This window comes from Gorilla gorilla, chromosome 20 (genome assembly GCF_029281585.2).
Source record: "Gorilla gorilla gorilla isolate KB3781 chromosome 20, NHGRI_mGorGor1-v2.1_pri, whole genome shotgun sequence".
NCBI classification, from domain to species: Eukaryota; Metazoa; Chordata; class Mammalia; order Primates; family Hominidae; genus Gorilla; species Gorilla gorilla.
Window position 1 is genome coordinate 47876499 of NC_073244.2, and position 25676 is coordinate 47902174.

Sequence of the window (25676 nt, forward strand, 5' to 3'; positions counted from 1 at the left end):
AGGTTGCAGTAAGCCGAGATCACACCACTGCACTCCAGCCTGGGTGACAGAACAAGACTCGGTCTCAAAACAAAAAAAGGGGAGACCCAATTGGCTAGTTAAATAAATGTATGTAGGTGTTATATCACACCCCTGAATAATTCCTCCGAATGGGGGTGGGGGTGTCAGTCATCTGTACTCCACCCAGAAGTCAATGCTACATTCCTGAGTCTACATACCCGTGAAATGATAGGAACCCATGTGCCCATAAGGTCCTGGAGGGGAATGTAAAGTTGGTCAAGACATGGGAGCTAGACAGCAAGGAAAAGGAATTGCAAAGGGAAGTTAGTAGTTAAATAAGTTACCACATATCCATGTAATATAATACTAAGATAGACAAATGCAAAGTTGTAGAAAACAGTTAAGGATAAGGAATATTTTCAAGATACTGTATCAGAGAAATCACTTTACAAAACAGGTTGAACAATACAATTATATCAATATGGTCATTTAAAAAGTCTGGAAAGTTAAACACCTTTTCAGTTATTTATTGCTATATAACCACCTCAAAAGTTTATGGCTTAAAACAAAAAATAATTAGCTCATTATTTGGGGGGCTTGGCAATTTGGGCTTGGCTTGCCTGAGTGGTTCTTCTGCTGATCATATTCATGTGACAGCTGTCAGCTGTTGGCTTGGTGGAGGCTGGATGGTTCAAGATGGTCTCCCTGAAATTTCTGGCCGTTGTTGCTCACTGGACCTCTCTCTCCAAGTGATCTTTAATCCGCAAGCAAGTTGCTCTTAGCCTTCAGTCATGGTGGTCTCAGGGCAGGAAAAGGGGAAGAGAAAAAGCTGCAAGACTTCCTGAAGCTTTGTCTCAGAAGTCTCACAATATCACTTCCACCACATTCTATTGGTCAAAGCACCTCACAAGGCCCTGCCTAATAGTAACCTAACCACTGACTAGCATTTCAGGAGGAGAAAAAATACTCCCTTGCTGAAAAACAAAATCAAAGAGAACAAAAATAGAAAATACAACAAAACTTCCTTGACCTTGGTTTTCAGATATGCTCAGCAACGGTTCCCTTTCCTCGGGGCTCTTAGAGAACCTCAAGGCAAGGGAGAAGGGGTAAGGAATCATGAGACATCAGACCTTTCTTGGAACCCAGATTGGCTAAATTGGAAAAAATTATTGCCACCACACGAGCTCTCATCATCTACCATAAACATACTCAGATGGAAGTAAAAGGGAGATGGGAGTACTGCTAACCCTTCTTAGTATTCAAGGGAAAGGCCAGGGTCACTGATATCCAGGACTGGGGACTTTCTCTAAATTCACGTAAGTCTCCTGCGGAGACAGCTCTGGGAATGATGTGGATCACATGGAACCTGACCTCTGAGAGTTCCCAAGGGAGAGCCTCTGAGGAAGGAATCCTACTCCTAGGTTCTCCCCAGACGTCTTCCCAGAACTCTGCCTAAGGGACACTTACAACTCGAAAAGCCTCGTTCCGAAAACAGGTCTCTGCTTTTTCTGTTTGCAGATTTTATTCCACCACTAGATTATCCCTTCCCTTTTTGATGGCCATTTCACTGCAGCTGGGGTCTATACAGCTATAAAGCGGGAGAAAAAAGGAAGCTGGGAACTCAGAGATGCAGAGCCCAAGAAACAATCGAGTCTAAAACTGCCGCTTAGGTGGGCACTCCGCCAGGATCCCCTGTGTCAAACACCAGGCTGAGAACTGGGGACAGGTGTGCCCTGAGAAGACAACGCGGGCCATGCTTCATTGCAAGATGACTCTGCTTAACATAGGCATGGATCATAGTCCTCACAGGCACATTGGGGAGATCTTCGACAGACCCCTCAATCCCAACATTAAACACAGCACTGCAGAAATGAAGCTTTACCCGTTACACACACACCACCACAGACCTAAAAGGCTCTTCCATCACACGGCCACAGCAGCACTGTCATGATGGAAGGTCTCAAACCCTACAGTGTCACACACCCGACAGCCGACCACGGCCACCCAAAGGTCCCGCATCCGAGCAGGCACAGGAACACAATCACGCACCTGTCGCAGCCTCCTCGCCGCGCACACCGCCGCCTTGTCCTGGCGTCAAACACACACGCACACGTGCATACACAGGCCCGAGCTACGGCCCTGCACACCCTGTCTGCGTCCCGGGAGCTCGGGGCTTCCTCACCGTGAGCGCCGCCCCCATCCCAGCCACGCACTATGAGAACTTGGAAGGGGAACCGGAGATCAAAGTTCGAAAACGGCCCGGGCGCCTGTGGGAAATGTAGTCCAAGGCCGGAAACGCCCGGATGTGGAGAAGGCGCGCGTAGCGGGTGGACAGCAGGAACGCGCCGCGGAGACACCTGGGAGGCATCGTCCGCGTGGGAGTGCGCATGCGCAGACGCCCGGCTGGCGACCGAAGGTTAGGCTGGTGGGTCCCGCGGGCGCGGAGAAGGTGGGTGACGGTGTGACCCGTAAGGAAGGCTGAGGAGGGAGGCGGGAGCCTGGGCTGGGGAAAGCAAGAAAGGAAGAGGAGCAACCTGGGACGAGGAGTTGGCTGGAGGAAAGTGCGAGTCCGGGCCCCAGAGAAGGCTGGGAGGGAAGCAGGAACCAGAGCGCGGGCCCGGGAGCACCTGAAGAAGGGAACCGGTTGCCCGAGGCGGGGGGTGAGCTCCCCAGTGGCAGGAATTTCGTCTGATTTTCGTCCCCTGGCTCCTGGAGCACGGCCTTGCACACAACAGGCGCTCCGTGTGTGTGTGTGTGTGGCTTTTCGTACCTGTCCTGTGTGTTGTGGTAGGGGAATGTGTTATTCTGTGTGACGTTGTGGAACCGGTTGTTTATGAAAGTGATAGGGTCCCTGCGTGTCTTAAGTTTTAATTTAAATTAGGTGCGAGTCGATTTGTGTTTGAGCCTGTGTCCGACTCTGGAGAGGCGACAGTGAGGGCATTGTGAGTGAAAGGATGTTACTTTTTGTAGAAGTATAAGTTCTGTGAAATTGTGCACGACGTGGGGGCCTATGGGATTATGACTATGTAGTGGGTGATACAGCTATGAATATGCCTAATTTTAAAAGTATTTGGTGTACATGACCTATGATGACTGTGAATGTGGCACACTGTGTGACTTAGGTGGAGTGCTTGAGAAACCGAGTGTTGACTAAAGTATGCATTGTTTAGATTGATTTATGAGTATTGGGCATTTTATATATGCCTGTAGAATTTGACTCTGATAATTAGACAAGTAAAATAAGTAGTGATTTTTTTTTTTTTTAATGGAGAGGAAGAGGCAAAATAATTTTCAGAGGGTAAGATTGGGCCCATGCGGGCCGGGCGCGGTGGCTCACGCCTGTAATCCCAGCACTTTGGAAGGCTGAGGCGGGCCGATCACGAGGTCAGGAGATCGAGAACATCCTGGTTAACATGGTGAAACGCCGTCTCTACTAAAAATACAAAAAATTAGCCGGGCGTGGTGGCCGGCGCCTGTAGTCCCAGCTACTTGGGAGGCTGAGTCAGGAGAATGGCGTGAACCCGGGAGGCGGAGCTTGCAGTGAGCCGAGATCGTGCCACTGCAATCCAGCCTGGGTGGCAGAGCAAGACTCCGTCTCAAAAAAAAAAAAAAAAGATTGGGCCCATGCGCGGTGGCTCACGCCTGCAATCCCAGCACTTTGGGAGGCTGGGGCGGACAGATCACCTGAGGTCAGGAGTTTGACCAGCGTGGTGAAACCCCGTCTCTACTAAAAAATATAAAAATTAGCTGGGCCTGATGGTGCATGCTTGTAGCCCCAGCTACTCGGGAGCTGAGGCAGGGGAATCGCTTGAACTCGGAGGTGGAAGTTGCAGTGAGCCAAGATCGCGCCACTGCACTCCAGCCTGGGCGACAGAACGAGACTCCGTCCCTTCCCTTCCAAAAAAGATCATTTATTGGGAAACCTGGTATTGACTGATGACTGATATGCTTAAATGAATGGAATACCACTGGGACCACACAGAAAAAAACTTTATCTCATAACTGCCACTCTCAAAATTCCTATTTGAGTGTGTGTGTGTGTGTGTGTGTGTGTGTGTGTATTTTTTTTTTTTTTTGCTGGATGAATTTCTTCTGCTGGAAGCCTGAAATGTGAAAGGATACATGATTAGTTTCTTCTCTAATTCCCCAAACCTTTATTTTGTCTCCTCTTTACTCCCTATAGGCAGTCTTTAGCTCTCATGGATTGGGAGCTGGGAAAGGAATGAGAAGACAGAAGTCAGAGACAAGAAGAGGCTAACATGACTGATACCACTATAATTTAGTGTAAGTCATCTCTTACCTTCCAAGAGAACCTGCTGCTTGGAACCTCCAGATACACTTCCCTTCTCATGGGCATAGCCTCTTCTCCAGCTGCTGCCCCAGTGCTTCCTCTGGGCATTCAGTGGCCCACCGACTCTGGTGGGTGGGTTTGTCCAGTCATTCCTCTTTGATAGGACCCAAGACAACCCAGACAGCCTCCACCCATGGGGTCTTCACCTAGTGCTAAGGTGAGAATTAGCCACCTCCGTCACTTTGTCCTCCCAAATCTTAGAAATAGGTAAAATTTTTGCCAAGAATTCTCTCATCACTTTGGTTCCTGGTGGCCTCAGGGTCTGAGGGACCCCTTGTGTGTTGTAAAAAAGGGAGAATCACTCACGTTTTTCCCCCTGGAAAAACACTGTTCTAAAAATAACAGTCTCTTAAAAATACATTCTCCTCTCTCAGCCTCTCCACCGTCTTTAAAGGAGGAGTTTAATGATAGCAAAATTTTACGCTCAACAGCTCTATAAGATCCTGTTCTTGAATGAAGTTCTCTTAGAATTTTGTTTCATTTGCTATCTTTGGGATATCAGCTGAGGCTGAGGCAGAAATATTTCTAAGTTTTCATCCTATTAAAAATGAACAGTGATAACAATTAGAAAACTCAGGGTTGTTGGAAAAAACATTAACAAATAAATAGGGTGTGTGTGTGTGTGTGGAAAGTATGGGGAAAAAGACTTATTTACAGTGGTCATCAAAAATAAGAGATACAAAGGAAGTGACTTTACTAATTACATGATATGTTATTAAAGAGCACATTTTAAAATAAGACTTTTGGTGGGGCTTGGTGGCTCATACCTGTAATCCCAGCACTTTGGGAGGCTGAGGTGTGTGCACTGCTTGAGTCCAGGAGTTCAAGACCAGCCTGGGCAACTTAGTGAAACCCTGTCTCTACAAAAATACAAAAATTAGCCAGGCGTAGTAGCACGCCCCTGTGGCTAGCTACTCAGGAGACTGAGGTGGGAGGATCACCTGAGCCCAGGGAGGTCGAGGCTGCAGTGAGCCGTGATCACACCACTGCACTCCAGCCTGGGCAACAGAGTGAGACTTTGTTTCAAAACAAAACAAAAGAAACTATAAAACTCTTAGGAAAAAACACATAGGCATACATCTTAATGATCTTAAATTTGGCATGCATTCTTTTGGAGTTTCTTTCATGGTGATTGAAATGTTCTAAAATTAGATTGTGGATGATTGTTCATTATGATGGTTTGTGAATATACCAAAAACCATTGAATCGTATACTTTAGATGGATGAATTTTATGGTGTGTAAATTATATCTCAATGCTGTCATTTAAAAAATCTTGGCTAGGCCACCTCTGCAATGTGTAACACTGAGCAAGCCATGAGTGTCTCCTGTGTTAGTCATGTTAGTCAATTTCAGGTATAATAGGACCTACCTCACTCAGGGTTTTTGTGAGGGTCATTGGATCTACATCACAGGGAATTATTTTGGAAAGTGTAAAGAAATAATTGAATTCCAAATATCCAAGAGAAGGAAACTGGTTGAATTAACCAAGTACAGTGCCACTGAGGAGTATTATGCAGCCATGAAAAGGGATCAGTTGCATGGATTTATGGAGAAGGGCCTCCAGGATACTTTGGATTTTTTTGTTTTCTTGTTTTGTTTGTTTCTGAGACAAGGTCTCACTCCGTTGCCCAGGCTGGAGTGCAGTGGCTTGATCATGGCTCACTGCAGCCTCAATCTCCCTGGGTTCAGGTGATCCTCCCACCTCAGCCTCCCAAGTAGCTGGGACTACAGGCATGTACAACCATACCTGGCTAATTTTATTTTATTTTATTTTTGTACAGTTGGGGGTCTTGCTATGTTTCCTAGGCTGTTCTTGAACTCCTAGGCTCAAGTGATCTGCCCACCTTGGCCTCCTCAGGTGCTGGGATTATAGGTGTGAGCTACCTTGCCTGGCCTCCAGGATACTTTGTTAGTGACAAAAGCAACAGAATATTATATTCTATCTTTTATCTAAGTTTTCAGCTTATCCTTTCATTATTTTAATATAAGCAAATGTATATATTTGCATTTTTTTAAACTCATGTCACCACCATCACCCAAATTTAAAAAGAAAACAAAAACAGAACACTTCTAGCCCCCATCCAATCACGCTGGCACAGAAGTAACCTCTGTTGTAATTTCATCTCATATAAAAGGAGTCATGCAGAATGTAGCCTTTTGAGTCTGGCTTCATTCAGTAAGGATGTTGCAATTAGTAAGCTGTAGCTGGGACTACAAGTACATGCCTTCATGCTGGCTAATTTGTGTATTTTTATTTTGTAGAGACAGAGTCTCACTATGTTGCCCAGGCTGGTCTCGAACTCCTGAGCTCATGCAATCCTCCTGCCTTGTCTTCCCAAAGTGCTGGGATTACAGGCATGAGCTCAGTTCAGTTGCATGTTGCAATTCACTCATATTATTGCATGTATCATTGCTTCATTCTTCTTAGTATAAAGTAGTATTCCATTGTCTGGATGGATCACAGTTGGTTTGTCTGGGTATCCATTGATGCACACTTGGGTTGTTTCCAATTCTGAGGTGGTTATGAATAAAACTGCTATGAACATTCACATTCGGGTCTTTTTGTAGATACATGTCTTTGTTTGTCATGGATAGATACTCAGGAGTGGTATTGATGGGTCGTTTAAACAATTACTTTAAAATGGTATCTTTACATGGAATAGTTTTGCCTCTTGATTGTGGTGGTGGTGACACAAATCTAAATGTGTGATAAAATGGTAAAAACACGCACATAATGAATGCATGGAAAACTACTGATATCTGAAAGAAGTTGGTGCATTGTGTAATGACAATTTTCTGATTTTTTGTTTTTATTTTTTAGAGACAGAGTCTTGCTCTGTTGTCCAGGTCGAAGTACAGTGGCACAGTCATAGTTCATTGTAGCCTCAAACTCCTGGGCTTAAGTGACCCTCCTGCCTCAGCCTCCTGAGTAGCTGGGACTACAGGTACACGCCACCATGCTGGCTAATTTGTGTATTTTTATTTTGTAGAGACAGAGTCTCACTATGTTTCCCAGGCTGGTCTCAAACTCCTAAGCTCATGCGATCTTACTGCCTTGTCCTCCCAAAGTGATGGGATTACAGGCATGAGCTACCTACTGTGCTCAACCAGTTTTCTGATTTTGACCATATGCTATGGTTATGGAAGATGTGACCATTGTGGAGACGCTAGGTGAAAGGTGAATGAGACCTCTCTGCACTATTTTTGCAAGCTTCTGTGGATCTATAATCATTTCAAAATCAAAATAAATAAATTTTAAAAAGAGCCTGCTGCAAGACTGAGAAGTGCCTATGGTGTCTGATTCCCTGTCGTTGGGCATGGATTCTGTTTCCTACTCTGGGCCCTTTTGGACAAAGCCATGCAGAATATCTTATCCCATACCTGCCCCTGTGAGCCACTTACTCTTTCTCAAAGTTTTCAGCAACCCTGGGAGTAGGCGGTATGTGGTGGTTCACACCTATAATCCCAGCACTTTGGGAAGCCAAGGCAGGAAGATCGCTTGAGCCCAGGAGTTGGAGACTAGCCTAAGCAACATAGTAAGACCCCATTTCTACCAAAAAAAAAAAAAAAAATTAGCCGGTCTTGATGGCGTGCGCCTGTAGTCCCAGCTACCCAGGAGGCTGAGATAGGAGGATCACTTGAGCCCAGTGAGGCCGACGCTGCAATGAGCGGTGATAGGCCACTGCACTCCATCCTGGGCAACAGAGTGAGACCCTGTCTCAAAAACAAAAAAATTAAAATTAAAAAATAATTAGCTGGATGTGGGTGGTACATGCCTATGGTCCCTGCTATGCAAGAGAGAGAATTGCTTGAGCTGAGGAAGTCGAGGCTGCAGTGAGCCATGATCATGCCACTGTATTCTATCTAGCCTAGGCAAAGAGTGAGACCCTGTCTCAAAAATAAAATAAAAATAAGACTTGAATAAAAGGACAGGAAGACACAACATGATAAAATGTCAAAACTTCCTTACATTTCATGGATTTCCATTAAAATTTTAATAAAAATGTTTGAACTTTCTAGCATTGTTAGGAGAAAATAAACACCAAAAATTCTGAGAGAGAAAAACTGTCAAGGAAGTAGCCCTAGTAGATACTAAGCTGTTTTAAAACTGATAACTGTAAGGTGATCCTGGCAATTAAATGAACAGTTCAGTGGAAATAAATATAAAGCCCAGCTCTACTTAGATATATGAAGGACATAAAATATGTGATAAAGATGGCAGTTTTGATGATTGAAGGAATTACAGATTCTGGAGTACTTTGTGATACCAAACTAGATGGCCAAATAATTTTTAAAATTGTATTTTTACGTAGAAAAAAACAGTCAAATGAGAAACTATAAAAAATTATTTGGGGCCGGGCACAGTGGCTTACGCCTGTAATGACATATAGGAGGAGCACATGAGGCCAGGAGTTTGAGACCAGCCTGAGCAACATTGCAAGACCCCATCTCAAAAAATCATAATAATTTTAAAAATTAGCCAGGTGTGGTGATGTGTGTCTTTCGTCCTAGCTACTTGGGAGGCTGAGACAGAATTGCTTGAGCTCAGGAGTTTGAGGTTGCAGTGAGCTAGAATAGTACCACTGTACTCCAGCCTGGATGGCAGAGTATGACCCTGTCTCTAAAAAAGAAAAATTATTTGCAACTCCTACCACAAAAATAAAGGATTAATTTCCTTCCTTTAAAGAAGTCTAACAATTCAGAAAATAAAAATAATAGAAAATGAAATAAATGATGAGACCACATATAAGAAGCTAAAAGCGTTCTTTAAACTTATGAAAAGAAGCTTCTTGTTCATGGTAAGAAAACTAGAAACTAGAACCACAATTTACATGTGTTAGATAGACAAGCATAAAAAAATTTGTATCAGTAGTATTCCTCAGTGTGGAATGACAGGTATTCTCATATATTGCTGGCAGTACTATGAATGGTACAGCCTTAATGGAGAGCAGCTTGGAAGTAGTTAATAACAGTAGGCTGACTAGGAGAGAAAAGGTAGTGCTTGAGGGGAGAGGAGCTTGCCCAAAATCCATCCTGCTGCCCCAAAAGCCTGTATCTCTGGCCTTGGGGATAAAACAGGATTTGCCTAGCTGGTTGTCCCATCTATATTTATGTGGCATGTTCAGAGTGGACAAGGATCAATACAAGGGAAATGGAGGCAATTTTAATAGAATTATAAGAGCTGTGAGGCACATGTGGTCTCATGTGGCTTTTTTTGTCTCGGCTTTGCCTCCTTAGGAACTGCCTCTTTTCTAAAGAGGACTCCAAAGGAAGGACTGGTCATCTCTTTCATATCTCAAAACCATGGCTCAGGTAAGGCGATGGTTTCTCTCTCCTTTCTGAAAGTCTTTTTTTTTTTTTAAGGATATTTGGGCATGTGTCGGTCTTGTCCTACATCCTCCTACCTATCTTTCCCTTCAGAAAACTGGTCCTCACTTCTTCCCATATTGGTCAGATAAGACTCTACCTTCCACAAATGCTCCCAATTTTAACCAATGTTGACATATTAAGTGGATATATCAGGCCAGGCATGGTGGCTCACACCTTTACAGCACTTTGCTCCCAGCACTTTGAGAGGCTGAGGCAGGAGAATTGCTTGAGTCCAGGAGTTCAAGACCAGCCAGCCTGGGCAACATAGAGAGATCCTTGTCTCCACCAGAAATTAAAAAAAAAAAAAATAGGCCAGGCGCGGTGGCTCACGTCTGTAATCCCAGCACTTTGGGAGGCCGAGGTGGGCAGATCACCTGAGGTCAGAAGTTTGAGACCAGCCTGGCCAACATGGTGAAATGCTGTCTCTACTAAAAATATAAAAATTAGCTGGGCTTGGTGGCAGGCGCCTGTAATCCCAGCCAGTTGGGAGGCTGAGGCAAGATAATTGCTTGAATCCAGGAGGCAGAGGTTGCAGTGAGTGAAGATTACGCTGCTGCACTCCAGCATGGGTGTCAGAGTGAGACTCAATCTCAAAAAAAGAAAAAAATTAGCCCAGTGCAGGTGCAGTGGCATGCACCTGTGGTCCCAGTTATTTGGGAGGTTTAGGTGGGAGGATGGCTTAAGCCCAGAGGTCAGGTCTACAATGAGCCATGATGTCACTGCACTTCAGCCTGGGTGACAGAACAAGACTCTCTTTATTAAAAAAAAAAAAAAAATAGTGGATATATCATTCACCATCTCCTCTCTCAGTCTTCTTCCAGAAGCTATGCAGGGACAAAAATGCATTTCCTTGAACTAAATGAAAATGTATTACTGAATGAACCTGTCTTGTGTAGATTAAAAAAATATATAAGGCTTTATTGCATCCACAGACTGGAGTCAAGATGGTAGTGAAATTGACAGAATTTATATAGAATTAGTAAGTAGCAAGAAGTCTTGTGTTGAGGCTTTGAGGATGGAAACGTGATTGGCAACTTGTACAAAGAACTGAGAATCTTGTGTTTCTTCTCTACCTTCAGTTTTGCTCACAGCTGCTAACAATTTCTAAAAATCTGTGGCCTTCCAATAACACCTTCTTAGTATATTAATTGTATTCTAGATTTATTTCTATTTTCACATTTCTTCCAATTTTATGTTTGGATGTAGAAGTAAATATATTTGTATAGACTGCCATACTAAACTAGAAGTGTAACTCCTAAAATATTCTGCTTCTGGTTTCAAAGACACTACTCTTTCTTGTTTCAGTCAGAACGTTTATCTTCGTATCTGGATCTCTTAAATACTGGTGTTCTCCAGATTCTGTATTGGTTCTCTTCCATTTACACTCTCCTGTTCACTACCTACCACTATTATTCTAATGATGCTCAAGTAATTTTAATTCTAAACCTCTGTCTTTTTTGATGTATTGTTGAAACTACATATCCAGCCTCCAGCTAGATATCGCCACCTACATGTTCCGCAGATCCTTCATGCACATGTCTGAGATTCACCTCATTGTCTCCTTCTGCCCATCCTATCCTTTTGTTTTTTTCCAATCTGGTTAGGGCCCCAACCCCTACCCACCTGCCAATACAGCCAACATGAGTTAAAAGTCTCCCATTCACTGCAAAACTATTGAGTGGTAAAGTCTGTTCCTCTTACCACAGTTCCCTCCATCCTCCACTGATACCATCTTTATTTGGGTTCCTTTCTCATAGTGGTCACTTGTCTTCCCATTTAACATCTTCACTTATTTTCCACTTCTCCAAGGGCTCACCCCAATGCTTGCTTACATATTTTTGTTTTCTGTACTTTTGTGTTTAATTTTTTATTATGGTAAAATATACATAACAGAGAGCTTACCGTTTTAACCATTTTTTAGCGTATAATTCAAAGCCATTAAGTATGTTCACAAGTTGTGTAACTGTCAACACTATCTATTTCCAGAACTGTTTTTCTTCATTTCACATAGAAATTCTGTACCAATAACACTAAACAGTTACTCCCAATTTTATTCTTTATAGCATCAGATGGAAAGTGTCTTAGAGGAATGTATATAGACATTTCATTAGGAGACAAGAAAATGTTAAAATGCTTATAACAGTTTAAATACGAGAATAATAATCATTAATGCTAATAGAGTTTTCCAGTTAATGAACATGATGCACATCTCCTTTTATTTAGATCTTCCTTAAATTCTCTCAGTAATGTTCCTTTCAGTGTACCAGTCTTGTAAATGTTTTTTATATCCTTGGATATTTTTTAATGCTGCTGTAAATGGTGTTCATTTTTATTTAAATTTCCCACTGTTTATTGCTAGTATGTGAAAATGCAATTGATTTTTTTATCTTGACCTGCGACCTTTCAAAACTTTCTTATTCTAGTAATTTTTTTTTGGTAGATTCTTAGGATTTTCTGTATGGACAATCCTGTCATATGTGAATAATGACTGTTTTCTTTCTTTCTAATCTATATTCCCTTCATTTCTGTCTTTCCTTACTACATTGTCTAGAACCTTCAGTACAATGTTGAGTAGAAGTTCTAAGAACAGACTTTCTTGTCTTGTCCCCAACTTAGGCGAAAGGCATTGATTTTCATTATTAAGCTTGATATTAGCTATAGGATTAGGATTTTTTTTTCTTTTTTTTTTTTTTCTTGAGACAGAGTCTTGTCCTGTCATCCAGGCTGGAGTGCAGTGGTGGATCTCAGCTCACTGCAACCTCTGCCTCCCAGGTTCAAGCGATTCTGGTGCGTCAGCCTCCCACATAGCTGGGATTACAGGCATGCACCACCATGCTGGCCTAATTTTTGTATTTTTAGTAGAGACGGCATTTCACCATATTGGCGAGGCTGGTCTTGAACTCTGGCCTCAAGTGTTCTGCCCGCCTTGGCTTCCCCAAGTATTGGGATTACAGGTGTGAGCCACCATGTCCGGCTGGAATTTCTTTTTTTTTCTTTTTTTTTTTTTTTTGCTTTTGCTTTTTTTTTTTTTTATTATACTTTAAGTTTTAGGGTACATGTGCACAGTGTGCAGGTTAGTTACATATGTATACATGTGCCATGCTGGTGTGCTGCACCCATTAACTCGTCATTTAGCATTAGGTATATCTCCTAATGCTATCCCTCCCCCTTCTCCCCACCCCACAACAGTCCCCAGAGTGTGATGTTCCCCTTCCTGTGTCCATGTGTTCTCATTGTTCAGTTCCCATCTATGAGTGAGAACATGCAGTGTTTGGTTTTTTGTCCTTGTGATAGTTTACGGAGAATGATGATTTCCAATTTCATCCATGTCCCTACAAAGGACATGAACTCATCATTTTTTATGGCTGCATAGTATTCCATGGTGTATATGTGCCACATTTTCTTAATCCAGTCTATCATTGTTGGACATTTGGGTTGGTTCCAAGTCTTTGCTATTGTGAATAGTGCCGCAGTAAACATATGTGTGCATGTGTCTTTATAGCAGCATGATTTATAGTCCTTTGGGTATATACCCAGTAATGGGATGGCTGGGTCAAATGGTATTTCTAGTTCTAGATCCCTGAGGAATCGCCACACTGACTTCCACAATGGTTAAACTAGTTTACAGTCCCACCAACAGTGTAAAAGTGTTACTATTTTTCCACATCCTCTCCAGCACCTGTTGTTTCCTGACTTTTTAATGATTGCCATTCTAACTGGTGTGAGATGGTATCTCATTGTGGTTTTGATTTGCATTTCTCTGATGGCCGGTGATGATGAGCATTTTTTCATGTGTCTTTTGGCTGCATAAATGTCTTCTTTTGAGAAGTGTCTGTTCATATCCTTTGCCCACTTTTTGATGGGGTTGTTTTTTTCTTGTAAATTTGTTTGAGTTCATTATAGATTCTGGATATTAGCCCTTTGTCAGATGAGTAGGTTGCGAAAATTTTCTCCCATTTTGTAGGTTGCCTGTTCACTCTGATGGTAGTTTCTTTTGCTGTGCAGAAGCTCTTTAGTTTAATTAGATCCCATTTGTCAATTTTGGCTTTTGTTGCCATTGCTTTTGGTGTTTTAGACATGAAGTCCTTGCCCATGCCTATGTCCTGAATGGTATTGCCTACATTTTCTTCAGGGTTTTTATGGTTTTAGGTCTAACGTTTAAGTCTTTAATCCATCTTGAATTAATTTTTGTATAAGGTGTAAGGAAGGGATCCAGTTTCAGCTTTCTACATATGGCTAGCCAGTTTTCCCAGCACCATTTATTAAATAGGGAATCCTTTCCCCATTGCTTGTTTTTCTCAGGTTTGTCAAAGCTCAGATAGTTGTAGATAAGTGGCATTATTTCTGAGGGCTCTGTTCTGTTCCATTGATCTATATCTCTGTTTTGGTACCAGTACCATGCTGTTTTAGGTACTATAGCCTTGTAGTATAGTTTGAAGTCAGGTAGCGTGATGCCTCCAGCTTTGTTCTTTCGGCTTAGGATTGACTTGGCGATGTGGGCTCTTTTTTGGTTCCATATGAACTTTAAAGTAGTTTTTTCCAATTCTGTGAAGAAAGTCATTGGTAGCTTGATGGGGATGGCATTGAATCTATAAATTACCTTGGGCAGTATGGCCATTTTCATGATATTGATTCTTCCTACCCATGAGCATGGAATGTTCTTCCATTTGTTTGTATCCTCTTTTATTTCATTGAGCAGTGGTTTGTAGTTCTCCTTGAAAAGGTCCTTCACATCCCTTGTAAGTTGGATTCCTAAGTATTTTATTCTCTTTGAAGCAATAGTGAATGGGCGTTCACTCATGATTTGGCTCTCTGTTTGTCTGTTATTGGTGTATAAGAATGCTTGTGATTTTTGTACATTGATTTTGTATCCTGAGACTTTCCTGAAGTTGCTTATCAGCTTAAGGAGATTTTGGGCTGAGACAATGGGGTTTTCTAGATATACAATCATGTCGTCTGCAAACAGGGATAATTTGACTTCCTCTTTTCCTAATTGAATACCCTTTATTTCCTTCTCCTGCCTAATTGCCCTGGCCAGAACTTCCAACACTATGTTGAATAGGAGTGATGAGAGAGGGCATCCCTGTCTTGTGCCAGTTTTCAAAGGGAATGCTTCCAGTTTTTGCCCATTCAGTATGATATTGGCTGTGGGTTTGTCATAGATAGCTCTTATTATTTTGAGATACGTCCCATCAATACCTAATTTATTGAGAGTTTTTAGCATGAAGGGTTGTTGAATTTTGTCAAAGGCCTTTTCTGCCTCTATTGAGATAATCATGTGGTTTTTGTCTTCGGTTCTGTTTATGTGCTGGATTACATTTATTGATTTGTGTATGTTGAACCAGCCTTGCATCCCAGGGATGAAGCCCACTTGATCATGGTGGATAAGCTTTTTGATGTGCTGCTGGATTCGGTTTGCCAGTATTTTATTGAGGATTTTTGCATCAATGTTCATCAAGGATATTGGTCTAAAATTCTCTTTTTTGGTTGTGTCTCTGCCCGGCTTTGGTATCAGGATGATACTGGCCTCATAAAATGAGTTAGGGAGGATTCCCTCTTTTTCTATTGATTGGAATAGTTTCAGAAGGAATGGTACCAGTTCCTCCTTGTACCTCTGGTAGAATTCGGCTGTGAATCCATCTGGTCCTGGACTCTTTTTGGTTGGTAAGCTATTGATTATTGCCACAATTTCAGATCCTGTTATTGGTCTATTCAGAGATTCAACTTCTCCCTGGTTTAGTCTTGGGAGAGTGTATGTGTCGAGGAGTTTATACATTTCTTCTAGATTTTCTAGTTTATTTGCGTAGAGGTGTTTGTAGTATTCTCTGATGGTAGTTTGTATTTCTGTGGGATCGGTGGTGATATCCCGTTTATCATCTTTTATTGCGTCTATTTGATTCTTCTTTCTTTTTTTCTTTATTAGTCTTGCTAGCGGTCTATCAATTTTGTTGATCCTTTCAAAAAACCAGCTCCTGGATTCATTAATTTTTTGAAGGGTTTTTTTTGTCTCTATTTCCTTCAGTTCTGCTCTGATTTTAGTTATTTCTTGCCTTCTGCTAGCTTTTGAATGTGTTTGCTCTTGCTTTTCTAGTTCTTTTAATTGTGATGTTAGGGTGTCAATTTTGGATCTTTCCTGCTTTCTGTTGTGGGCATTTAGTGGTATAAATTTCCTTCTACACACTGCTTTGAATGTGTCCCAGAGATTCTGGTATGTTGTGTTTTTGTTCTCGTTGGTTTGAAAGAACATCTTGATTTCTGCCTTCATTTCATTATGTACCCAGTAGTCATTCAGGAGCAGGTTGTTCAGTTTCCATGTAGTTGAGCGGTTTTGAGTGAGTTTCTTAATCTTGAGTTCTAGTTTGATTGCACTGTGGTCTGAGAAACAGTTTGTTATAATTTCTGTTCTTTTACATTTGCTGAGGAGAGCTTTACTTCCAACTATGTGGTCAATTTTGGAATAGGTGTGGTGTGGTGCTGAAAAAAATGTATATTCTGTTGATTTGGGGTGGAGAGTTCTGTAGATGTCTATTAGGTCCGCTTGGTGCAGAGCTGGGTTCAATTCCTGGGTATCCTTGTTAACTTTCTGTCTCGTTGATCTGTCTAATGTTGACAGTGGGGTGTTAAAGTCTCCCATTATTATTGTGTGGGAGTCTAAGTCTCTTTGTAGGTCACTCACGACTTGCTTTATGCATCTGGGTGCTCCTGTATTGGGTGCATATATATTTAGGATAGTTAGCTCTTCTTGTTGAATTGATCCCTTTACCATTATGTAATGGCCTTCTTTGTCTATTTTGATCTTTGTTGGTTTAAAGTCTGTTTTATCAGAGTCTAGGATTGCAACCCCTGCCTTTTTTTGTTTTCCATTTGCTTGGTAGATCTTCCTCCATCCTTTTATTTTGAGCCTATGTGTGTCTCTGCACATGAGATGGGTTTCCTGAATACAGCACACTGATGGGTCTTGACTCTTTATCCAATTTGCCAGTCTGTGTCTTTTAATTGGAGCATTTAGTCCATTTACATTTAAGGTTAATATTGTTATGTGTGAATTTGATCCTGTCATTATGATGATAGCTGGTTATTTTGCTCGTTAGTTGATGCAGTTTCTTCCTAGTCTCGATGGTCTTTACATTTTGGCATGATTTTGCAGCAGCTGGTACTGGTTGTTCCTTTCCATGTTTAGTGCTTCCTTCAGGAGCTCTTTTAGGGCAGGCCTGCTGGTGACAAAAATCTCTCAGCATTTGCTTGTCTGTAAGGTATTTTATTTCTCCTTCACTTATGAAGCTTAGTTTGGCTGGATATGAAATTCTGGGTTGAAAATTCTTTTCTTTAAGAATGTTGAATATTGGCCCCCACTGTCTTCTGGCTTGTAGAGTTTCTGCCGAGAGATCCGCTGTTAGTCTGATGGGCTTCCCTTTGTGGGTAACCCGACCTTTCTCTCTGGCTGCCCTTAACATTTTTTCCTTCATTTCAACTTTGGTGAATCTGACAATTATGTGTCTTGGAGTTGCTCTTCTCGAGGAGTATCTTTGTGGGATTCTCTGTATTTCCTGAATCTGAAGTTGGCCTGCCTTGCTAGATTAGGGAAGTTCTCCTGGATAATATCCTGCAGAGTGTTTTCCAACTTGGTTCCATTCTCACCGTCACTTTCAGGTACACCAATCAGACGTAGATTTGGTCTTTTCAAATAGTCCCATATTTCTTGGAGGCTTTGTTCGTTTCTTTTTATTCTTTTTTCTCTAAACTTCCCTTCTCGCTTCATTTCATTCATTTGATCTTCCATCATTGATACCCTTTCTTCCAGTTGACCGCATCGGCTTCTGAGGCTTCTGCATTCTTCACGTAGTTCTCAAGCCTTGGCTTTCAGCTCCATCAGCTCCTTTAAGCACTTCTCTTTATTGGTTATTCTAGTTATACATTCGTCTAAATTTTTTTCAAAGTTTTCAACTTCTTTCCCTTTGGTTTGAATTTCTTCCTGTAGCTCGGAGTAGTTTGATCGTCTGAAGCCTTCTTCTCTCAACTTGTCGAAGTCATTCTCCGTCCAGCTTTGTTCTGTTGCTGGTGAGGAACTGTGTTCCTTTGGAGGAGGAGAGGTGCTCTGCTTTTTAGAGTTTCCAGTTTTTCTGCTCTGTTTTTTCCCCATCTTTGTGGTTTTATCTACTTTTGGTCTTTGATGATGGTGATGTACAGATGGGTTTTTGGTGTGGATGTCCTTTCTGTTTGTTAGTTTTCCTTCTAACAGACAGGACCCTCAGCTGCAGGTCTGTTGGAGTTTGCTAGAGGTCCACTCCAGACCTTGTTTGCCTGGGTATCAGCAGCGGTGTCTGCAGAACCGCTGATTTTCGTGATCTGCGAATGCTGCTGTCTGATCGGTCCTCTGGAAGTTTTGTCTCAGAGGAGTACCCGGCTGTGTGAGGTGTCAGTCTGCCCCTACTGGGGTGGGGGTGCCTCCCAGTTAGGCTGCTCGGGGGTCAGGGGTCAGGGACCCACTTGAGGAGGCAGTCTGCCCGTTCTCAGATCTCCAGCTGCATGCTGGAAGAACCACTGCTCTCTTCAAAGCTGTCAGACAGGGACATTTAAGTCTGCAGAGGTTACTGCTGTCTTTTTCTTTGTCTGTGCCCTGCCCCCAGAGGTGGAGCCTACAGAGGCAGGCAGGTCTCCTTGAGCTGTGGTGGGCTCCACCCAGTTCGAGCTTCCCGGCTGCTTTGTTTACCTAAGTGAGCCTGGACAGTGGAGGGCACGCCTACCCCAGCCTCGCTGCCGCCTTGCAGTTTGATCTCAGACTGCTGTGCTAGCAATCAGTGAGACTCCGTGGGCGTAGGACCCTCCGAGCCACGTGCGGAATACAATCTCCTGGTGCCCCGTTTCCTAAGCCCGTCAGAAAAGCGCAGTATTCAGGTGGGAGTGACCCGATTTTCCAGGTGCCATCTGTCACCCCTTTCCTTGACCAGGAAAGGGAACATCCTGACCCCTTGCGCTTCCCAAGTGAGGCAATGCCTCGCCCTGCTTCGTCTCGTGCATGGTGCGCTGCACCCACTGTCCTGCGCCCACTGTCTGGCACTCCCTAGTGAGATGAACCCGGTACCTCAGATGGAAATGCAGAAATCACCCGTCTTCTGCGTCGCTCACGCTGGAAGCTGTAGACCGGAGCTGTTCCTATTTGGCCTGGAATTTCTTTTTAAATGATTGAAGACATTCCAGTTTGCTGATAGTTTTTATCATGAATGAGTGTTAAATTTTCTCAAAAGTTTTTCTGGGCCAGGTGTGGTGGCTCATGCCTGTAATCTCAGCACTTTGGGAGGCCAGGGCAGGTGAATCACTTGAGCCAGGAGTTCAAGACTGGCCTGGGCAACATACAAAAATACAAAAAAAATTATCTGGATGTGGTGGGCACCTGTAATCCTAGTTGCTCAGGAGGCTGAGACAGGAGAATCGCTTGAACCCAGGAGGCAGAGGTTGCAGTGAGCCAAGATGGTGCCACTGCACTCCAGCCTGGGCAACAAAGAGTAAAACTCCGTTTCAAAACAAAACAAAAAACAAAAAAAGTGTTTCTTCATCTATTGGTTTTTCACATTATATGGCTTTCCTCTTTTTTTAATATTACTATAATGAATTATGTTGATTGATTTTTGAAAAATTTAGTTGTCCTGGGATAAACTCCACTTGGTCATGATATAATACTTTTGTATGTATTGTTTTATATATTAAATATGATGAATTTGCTAATATGTTGTTACTGATTTTTCTTGTCTGTGGTTCATAATGGATCTAATGTATAGTTTTTCTGTTTGATGTCAGGGTAATGCTATCTCATAAATGAATTGGGTTGTATTCTCTCCTCTTATTATTTTCTGAAAGAATTTATATAGAATTGGTATTATTTCTTAAACGTTTGTTAGAATTCACTGTGAAGCCATCTATCTGACTTGGAGATTTCTTTGTGGAAAGATGTTTAACCAGTAGTTCAATTTTGGTAATAGAATGAAGACTGTTCAGGTTATCAGTTTTTCTTTTTAATTCAATGAGCTTTCGTAGTTTGTGACTGTCTAGGAATTTGTTCAGTTCATCTAAGTTGTAAAATGTATTGGCATAAAGTTGTTGCTCTTTTTATCCTTTTGATGTTTGTATAATCTGTAACAATACCCCTTTTTTATTCTTGTTATTGATGATTTGTATCTCTCACTTTTTCCCCTGGTTCTTTGGCTACAGGTATATCAATGTAGTTGATCTTTTCAAAGTACCACAGCAGCTTTTAGTTTCATTGATTTCTTCTAGTATTTTTGTTTCCTCATTTCTCCTCTTTTATTTTGTATTTCCTTTCCCTCTCATGACTTTGGGTATAATTAGCTCTTCTTTTCCAATTCTTACATAGACGGAAGTGTATATTGAGTTAAGACATTTCTTTTTTTCTAATAGAAGCTTTAAATGCTATAAATTTCTCTGTAAGCACTATTTAAAGGGCTCCCAAGTTTTGACATGTTGCATTTTCTTATTCAGTTGAAAATATTTTCTAATTTTCTCATGTTTGTTTTTTACTCATTGGTTATTTAGAAATGTGTTTAATTTCCAAATATTTGGGGATTTTCCAAATAGCTTCCTGTAACTGGTTCTAGTTTAATTCTGTTGCATTCAGAGCAGAGTCTATATGATGTCTTCCTAAATTTATGGAGACTTCTTTTATAGCACAGAGTACAGTTTAATTTGGTCAGATTTCTCTGTGCCCTTGTAAAGAATGCATATTCTGATGTTATTGGGTGTACCCTGTAAATATCAGTGAGATTAAATTGGTTGATTGTGTTCAAAGTTTTCTGTATTCTTATTGTTCTTCAGTCTGTTAAAGCAATGACTGAAGGAAGAAAGTTGAAATCTTCTATTATAACTAAGCTTTGTTTTTAGATGCACTTATATTTAGGATTGTTGTATCCTCTCATGAATTCACCCTGCCCTATTATTATGAAATGCTTCAATTAATCCTTGATAATATTCTAAATAATATTGTCCTGAAATCTATTTTGGTTAATATTTTTATAGCCATTCTAACTTTCTTATGATTGTATGGTGTCTTTGTTCTTTGTGCTGCTATAACAGAATGCCTGAAACTGGATAATTTATGAAGAACAAAAATAAATTTTCTCACAATTCTGGAGGCTGGGAGGTCCAAGATAAAGATTCAGGCAGGTTTGGGTGTCTGGTGAGGTCTCTTCTCTGCTTCCAAGATGGCACCTTGAGGCTATGTCCTCACATGGCAAAAGTACAAGCCAGCCACATGCTACATGAAGCCCCTTTTACAAGGGCCTTAATCCTATTCACAAAGGGAGAAATCTTAATGACTGGCCTAATCACGTATTAAAGGCCCTACTTCGTAATACTATCACATTGGCAACACCTGATTATTGTTTGGTTTTTGTTTCGAGATAGGGCCTCGCTTTGTAGCCCAGGCTGGATTTCAGTGGCACAATCATGGCTCACTTCAGCCTCAACATCCTGGGCTCACGCGATCCTCTCACGTCAGCCTACTGAGTAGCTGATACTACAGGCATGTGACACCATGCCCAGCTAATTTTTCTATTTTTTGTAGAGACACAATTTCACCATGTTGTCTAGGCTGGTCTTGAGCTTTTGGGTTCAAGCAGTCCGCCTGCCTTGGCCTCCCAAAGTGCTAGGATTACAGGTGTGAGCCACTGTGCCTGGCCTACACCTGAATTTTAGAGGGGACACATTCAAACTATAGTATATGATATACCTGATTTCCATCCTTTTTACTGTTGGTTTTTGTTTTTTTTTTTTTGAGACAGGATCTTGTTCTGTCACCCAGACTGGAGTGCAGTGGTGCAATCAACCTCCCAGGATCCAGCAATCCTCCCACCGTAGCCACCTGAGTAGCTAGGACTACAGGCATGTGCCACCTCATCCGGCTAATTTTTAATTTTTTTATAGAGGTGGGGTCTCACTATGTTGCCTAGGCTGGTCTTGAACTCCTGGGTCCAAGTGATCTTCCTGCCTGGCCTCCCAAAGTGCTGGGATTATAGGTGTGAGCCACTGCACCTTGCCCATCCTTTATACTTTTATTTACCTATGTTTTAACGTTTATAGTTAATCTGGTACAGCTAGTAGATGGTTTGGTTTTTCTTTTTTCCTCCAATCTGATACTCTTATCTTTTAATTGGAGTTTTTAGTCCATTCAATGTAATTATCAATATAGTTGAATTTAAATATGCCATCTTCCTATTTTTTCCAATTATGTTTTCTTTTTTTTAAGATTGAGAAATTTTTTATGATTTCATTTGTTTCTGTATTATTTATTCACTTATTAGAAGTACTTCTTTATTTTCTTGTTTGTTTTGTTTTTTAGTGGTTGCTCTAGGCCAGAGGTTGGCAAACCATTGCATTTGAGCTAAGTCAGGCATGATGCCTGGTTTTGTAGAGTTTTATTGGAACTCAGCCAACTGTGAAAGCATTTTGCATCGTTTATATTGCTTTCTTTCTCTTCAAGTTCACTGATCTTTTCTTTCTTCAATGTGTAATCTGTTGTTACTACCACCTGTTGTATTTTTCATATCATGTATTTTTCTTCTCTAGAACTTTTCTTTGATCCTTTTTATATCTTCCATTTCTCTCATGTTTATCTTTTTTTCTACATTCTTGAGCTTATGGAGTATGTTTATAATCCTGTTTTGTTGTTGTTGTTGTTGAAACGGAGTTTTACTCTTGTCGCTCAGGCTAGAGTGGAATGGTGCGATCTCAGCTCACTGCAACCTCTGCCTTCCGGGTTTAAGTGATTCTCCTGCCTGAGCCTCCCGAGTAGCTGGGATTACAGGCACCTGCCACCATGCCCGGCTAATTTTTGTATGTTTAGTGGAGATTGGGGTTTCACCATTTTGTCCAGGCTGGTCTCGAACTCCTGACCTCAGGTGATCCGCCTGCCTAGACCTCCCAAAGTGCTGGGATTACAGGCGTGAGCCAGTGTGCCCGGCCTATAATAATCCTGTTTTAACATCCTGGTTTTTCGTTTGTTTGTTTGAGACTCTGTTGCCCAGGCTGGAGTGCAGTGGTACAATCAGAGCTCACTGCAGCCTCTAACTCCTGGGCTCAAGCGATCCCCCCACCTCAGTCTCCAGTGTAGCTGGGACCACAGGTGTGTGCCACCACACCTAGCTAATTTTTAAATTTTTTGTAGAGACAGGGTTTCGCTATGTTGCCCAGGCTGGTCTCCTGGGCTCAAGTGATCTTTCTGCCTCAGCTTCCCAGAGTTCTGGAATTACTGGCACGAGCCACTGTGCCCAACCCATCTTGTTTGTTAAATCCATTACCTCTGTCATTTTCTGGGTCTGTTTCTTTTAATCATTTTTTTCCCTCATGAATATTAGTCCTATTTTGCATGCTTGGAAATTTTTTACTTGAATTTTAAATTGCTGAATGCTGGATTTTGTTATGTTACATTAAAGAATTAAGTTACTTCAGTCCATTTTGATCCTTTTGAGGCTTGCTTTTAAGTTTTTGTTAGTGTAGGTCAAGAGCAGCATTTTGGTCTACGGCTAATTTAGTTCCATTCCTGGAGCTACATTAACACATTATTTTCACCCAAAATTCATAGTTTACATTAGGGTTCACTATTGATATTGATAATGTGGGTTTTGACAAATATATAATGGCACATATTCACCATTATATTATCTTACAAAATGGTTTCACTGCCCTAAAAATCCTCTTTGCTCTGCCTATTTATCCCTCCCTCCCTGCTACCCCCTGGAAACCACTGATCTTTTTACTCTCTCCAAAATGTTGCCTTTTGCAGAATGCCATTTGGTTAGAATCTGGAAGACTATATACCATGTAGCCTTTTCAGAGTGGCTTCATTCACTTCGTAATATGCATTTAAATTCCTCCTAACCCGTTTTTGCTTATCTATTCCTACATTCTGTTGTATTTTGTGTCAGTCACATACGTTTTAATGATTCATTTTCATTCCTCTGTTAGCTTTTCAGTTATGCGTTTGCATTTTTTGTGTGATTGCCCTAGGATTACAGTATGGATCTTCAACTTACCAGGATTTTCTTAAGGTTAATATTAAATTAGTTATGGTAAAAATATATCAATCTTGCCACATTATAGTTTCATTTATTAATACCTGTCTTTTCCTTTTTTGTTTGCCATGTATATGATACTTATGTTTGCAATAAATGGTATTAGAAGGGTCTGTAGTCCACAGGCCAAAATCCAGCCTGTTTCCTATTTTGTACAGATTGTGAGCTAAGAATTGTCTTTGCATTTGAAACGTTTGAAAACATTTACAAGAAAAAATATTCCTGACACACTAAAACTTCATGAAATTTAAATGTTAGTGTCCATAACTAAGTTTTATTGAAACACATCTTTGCTCATTTATTTACATATTATCTATGGTTGCTTTCATGCTAAAATAGCATAAGACATTCCCTGACTGCTGCTTGAAACAGTCATATCTCATAAAGAAGAAAGGAAATGAATATTTATACACTTACAATTTTTCTTATTTTCTTCATACCTTCCTAAAGACCTTAGTGTTATTTTTACCTTAAGCCTGAAGAATTTCCTTTAGGCCCCACCACCCCTTCCCCTTCCCCCACTCCAGAGATGGAGATCTCACTTTGTTGCCCAGGCTGATCTCAAACTCCTGGCTTCAAGCAGTCTTCCTGCCTCAGCCCCACAAAGTGCCCGGATTACAGAAGTAAGCCACCACGCCCAGCCTATTAGCATTTTTGATGGTGCAGTCCTGCTGGTGATGTTGCCCAGGCTGATCTCAAACTCCCAGCTTCAAGCAGTCTTCCTGCCTCAGCCCTCCAAAGTGCCCAGATTACAGAAGTAAGCCACCACACCCAGCCTATTAGTATTTTTGATGGTGCATTCCTGCTGGTGATGAATTCTCTAGGTTTTATCTGAAAATATCTTTATGTTGCCTTCATTTTGAATATATAGTTTTGCTGCGTGTAGAATTCTTGGCTGTGTAGCAGTTTAATTAGGATTTGGCTAAGTGTGGTTTTCTTTGGTGTTTATCCTTTTAGGGTTAATTAAACTCTTTGAATATGTAAATTAAAAGTTCTTGCCAAGTTTGGAGTTAGGCCATTATTTCCATAAAATTTATTTATGCCCTTTCTTTTTCTCTCCCCATTCTGGGACTCTAATTATATCCATGTTGGATTTTTGAATATGACCTATGGATCTTTGTGAGTCTGTTCATTTTTCATGATTCTTTTTTCTTTCTGTTCAGATTACTTACTTTTTCTTGATTGATTTACACAGATACTGATTCTGTATTTCTGCGCTCCTATCAAGCTTCTCTAGTTAATTTTTTATTTCAGTTATTTCTTTGAATACATTTAGAACAGCTACTTTGAAGCCTTTTTTTTTTTTTTTTTTTTTTTGGCAAAATCCGACATCAGGGCCCACTAGGAGTTAGTTTCTGTGATTGTCTTTTTGTGACTACAGGTTTTATTCCCCCCACTCCTTTTTGTTTTGTTTTGTTTGCATGTTTAGTAATTTTTGCTAGAAAACTGGACATCATAAATAGTATTGTAATCTGAATTCTGTTATGTCTGTTATGTTCTTCTGAGAATTATTATTATTTTTAGTAGGCAATTAGCTTGCTTGTAATCAAACATCAAACTTTGTCTTCCTGCTCAGTGTAAAGCAGCTGATATATCCTCTTAGTTCTTCAAGCTTCTAGCTGCTGCCTTTTACCCTAACCTCCTGAAAGCAGATAGGTTCTCTCTTGTGTTCATCTGCTTTTCTCTCAATCAAGGAATTGGTGAGTGTTTAGATTTGGGGGCTTATGTCCTGCATTTCTCTTTTTCAAGTTTTACCCTCTACACTTCCTGCTGCTTTGTCAGTCCAAGCTCTGACACCTTAATCCCATAAGCCTTAAGTTTTATTCTTCTTGGGCTATGAGCAGGTTGTGGAATACCATCAGTCAAGAAGCAG

At 41.3% G+C, this 25676-nt stretch overlaps 1 protein-coding gene and 1 long non-coding RNA gene across 9 annotated transcripts in view; one reads left to right on the top strand and one right to left on the bottom strand.

Annotated features, from left to right (window-relative positions):
* Nucleotides 1-512: 512 nt before the first annotated feature.
* On the bottom strand, nucleotides 513-2231 carry LOC109024176 (uncharacterized). Its single transcript, XR_004068097.3, has 2 exons — nucleotides 2050-2231; nucleotides 513-1588 (listed from the first exon to the last, which is right to left on the bottom strand). It is a non-coding gene; the product is annotated as an uncharacterized lncRNA (long non-coding RNA).
* The window catches only part of ZNF567 (zinc finger protein 567), a 33947-nt gene continuing 10462 nt past the window's right edge, over nucleotides 2192-25676 (top strand). The window contains exons 1-4 of one of the 8 annotated variants that reach the window (XM_063701836.1): nucleotides 2192-2449; nucleotides 4184-4284; nucleotides 7174-7297; nucleotides 9591-9665. In XM_063701836.1, the coding sequence (XP_063557906.1) occupies nucleotides 9657-9665 (9 nt within the window). In that variant the 5' untranslated portion in view covers nucleotides 2192-2449; nucleotides 4184-4284; nucleotides 7174-7297; nucleotides 9591-9656. Of the gene's footprint in view, nucleotides 2450-4183; nucleotides 4509-7173; nucleotides 7298-9590; nucleotides 9666-25676 lie in introns of all 8 variants that reach the window. The other 7 variants (XM_063701837.1, XM_055369125.2, XM_019015327.4 and 4 more) reach the window with 7 other exon arrangements.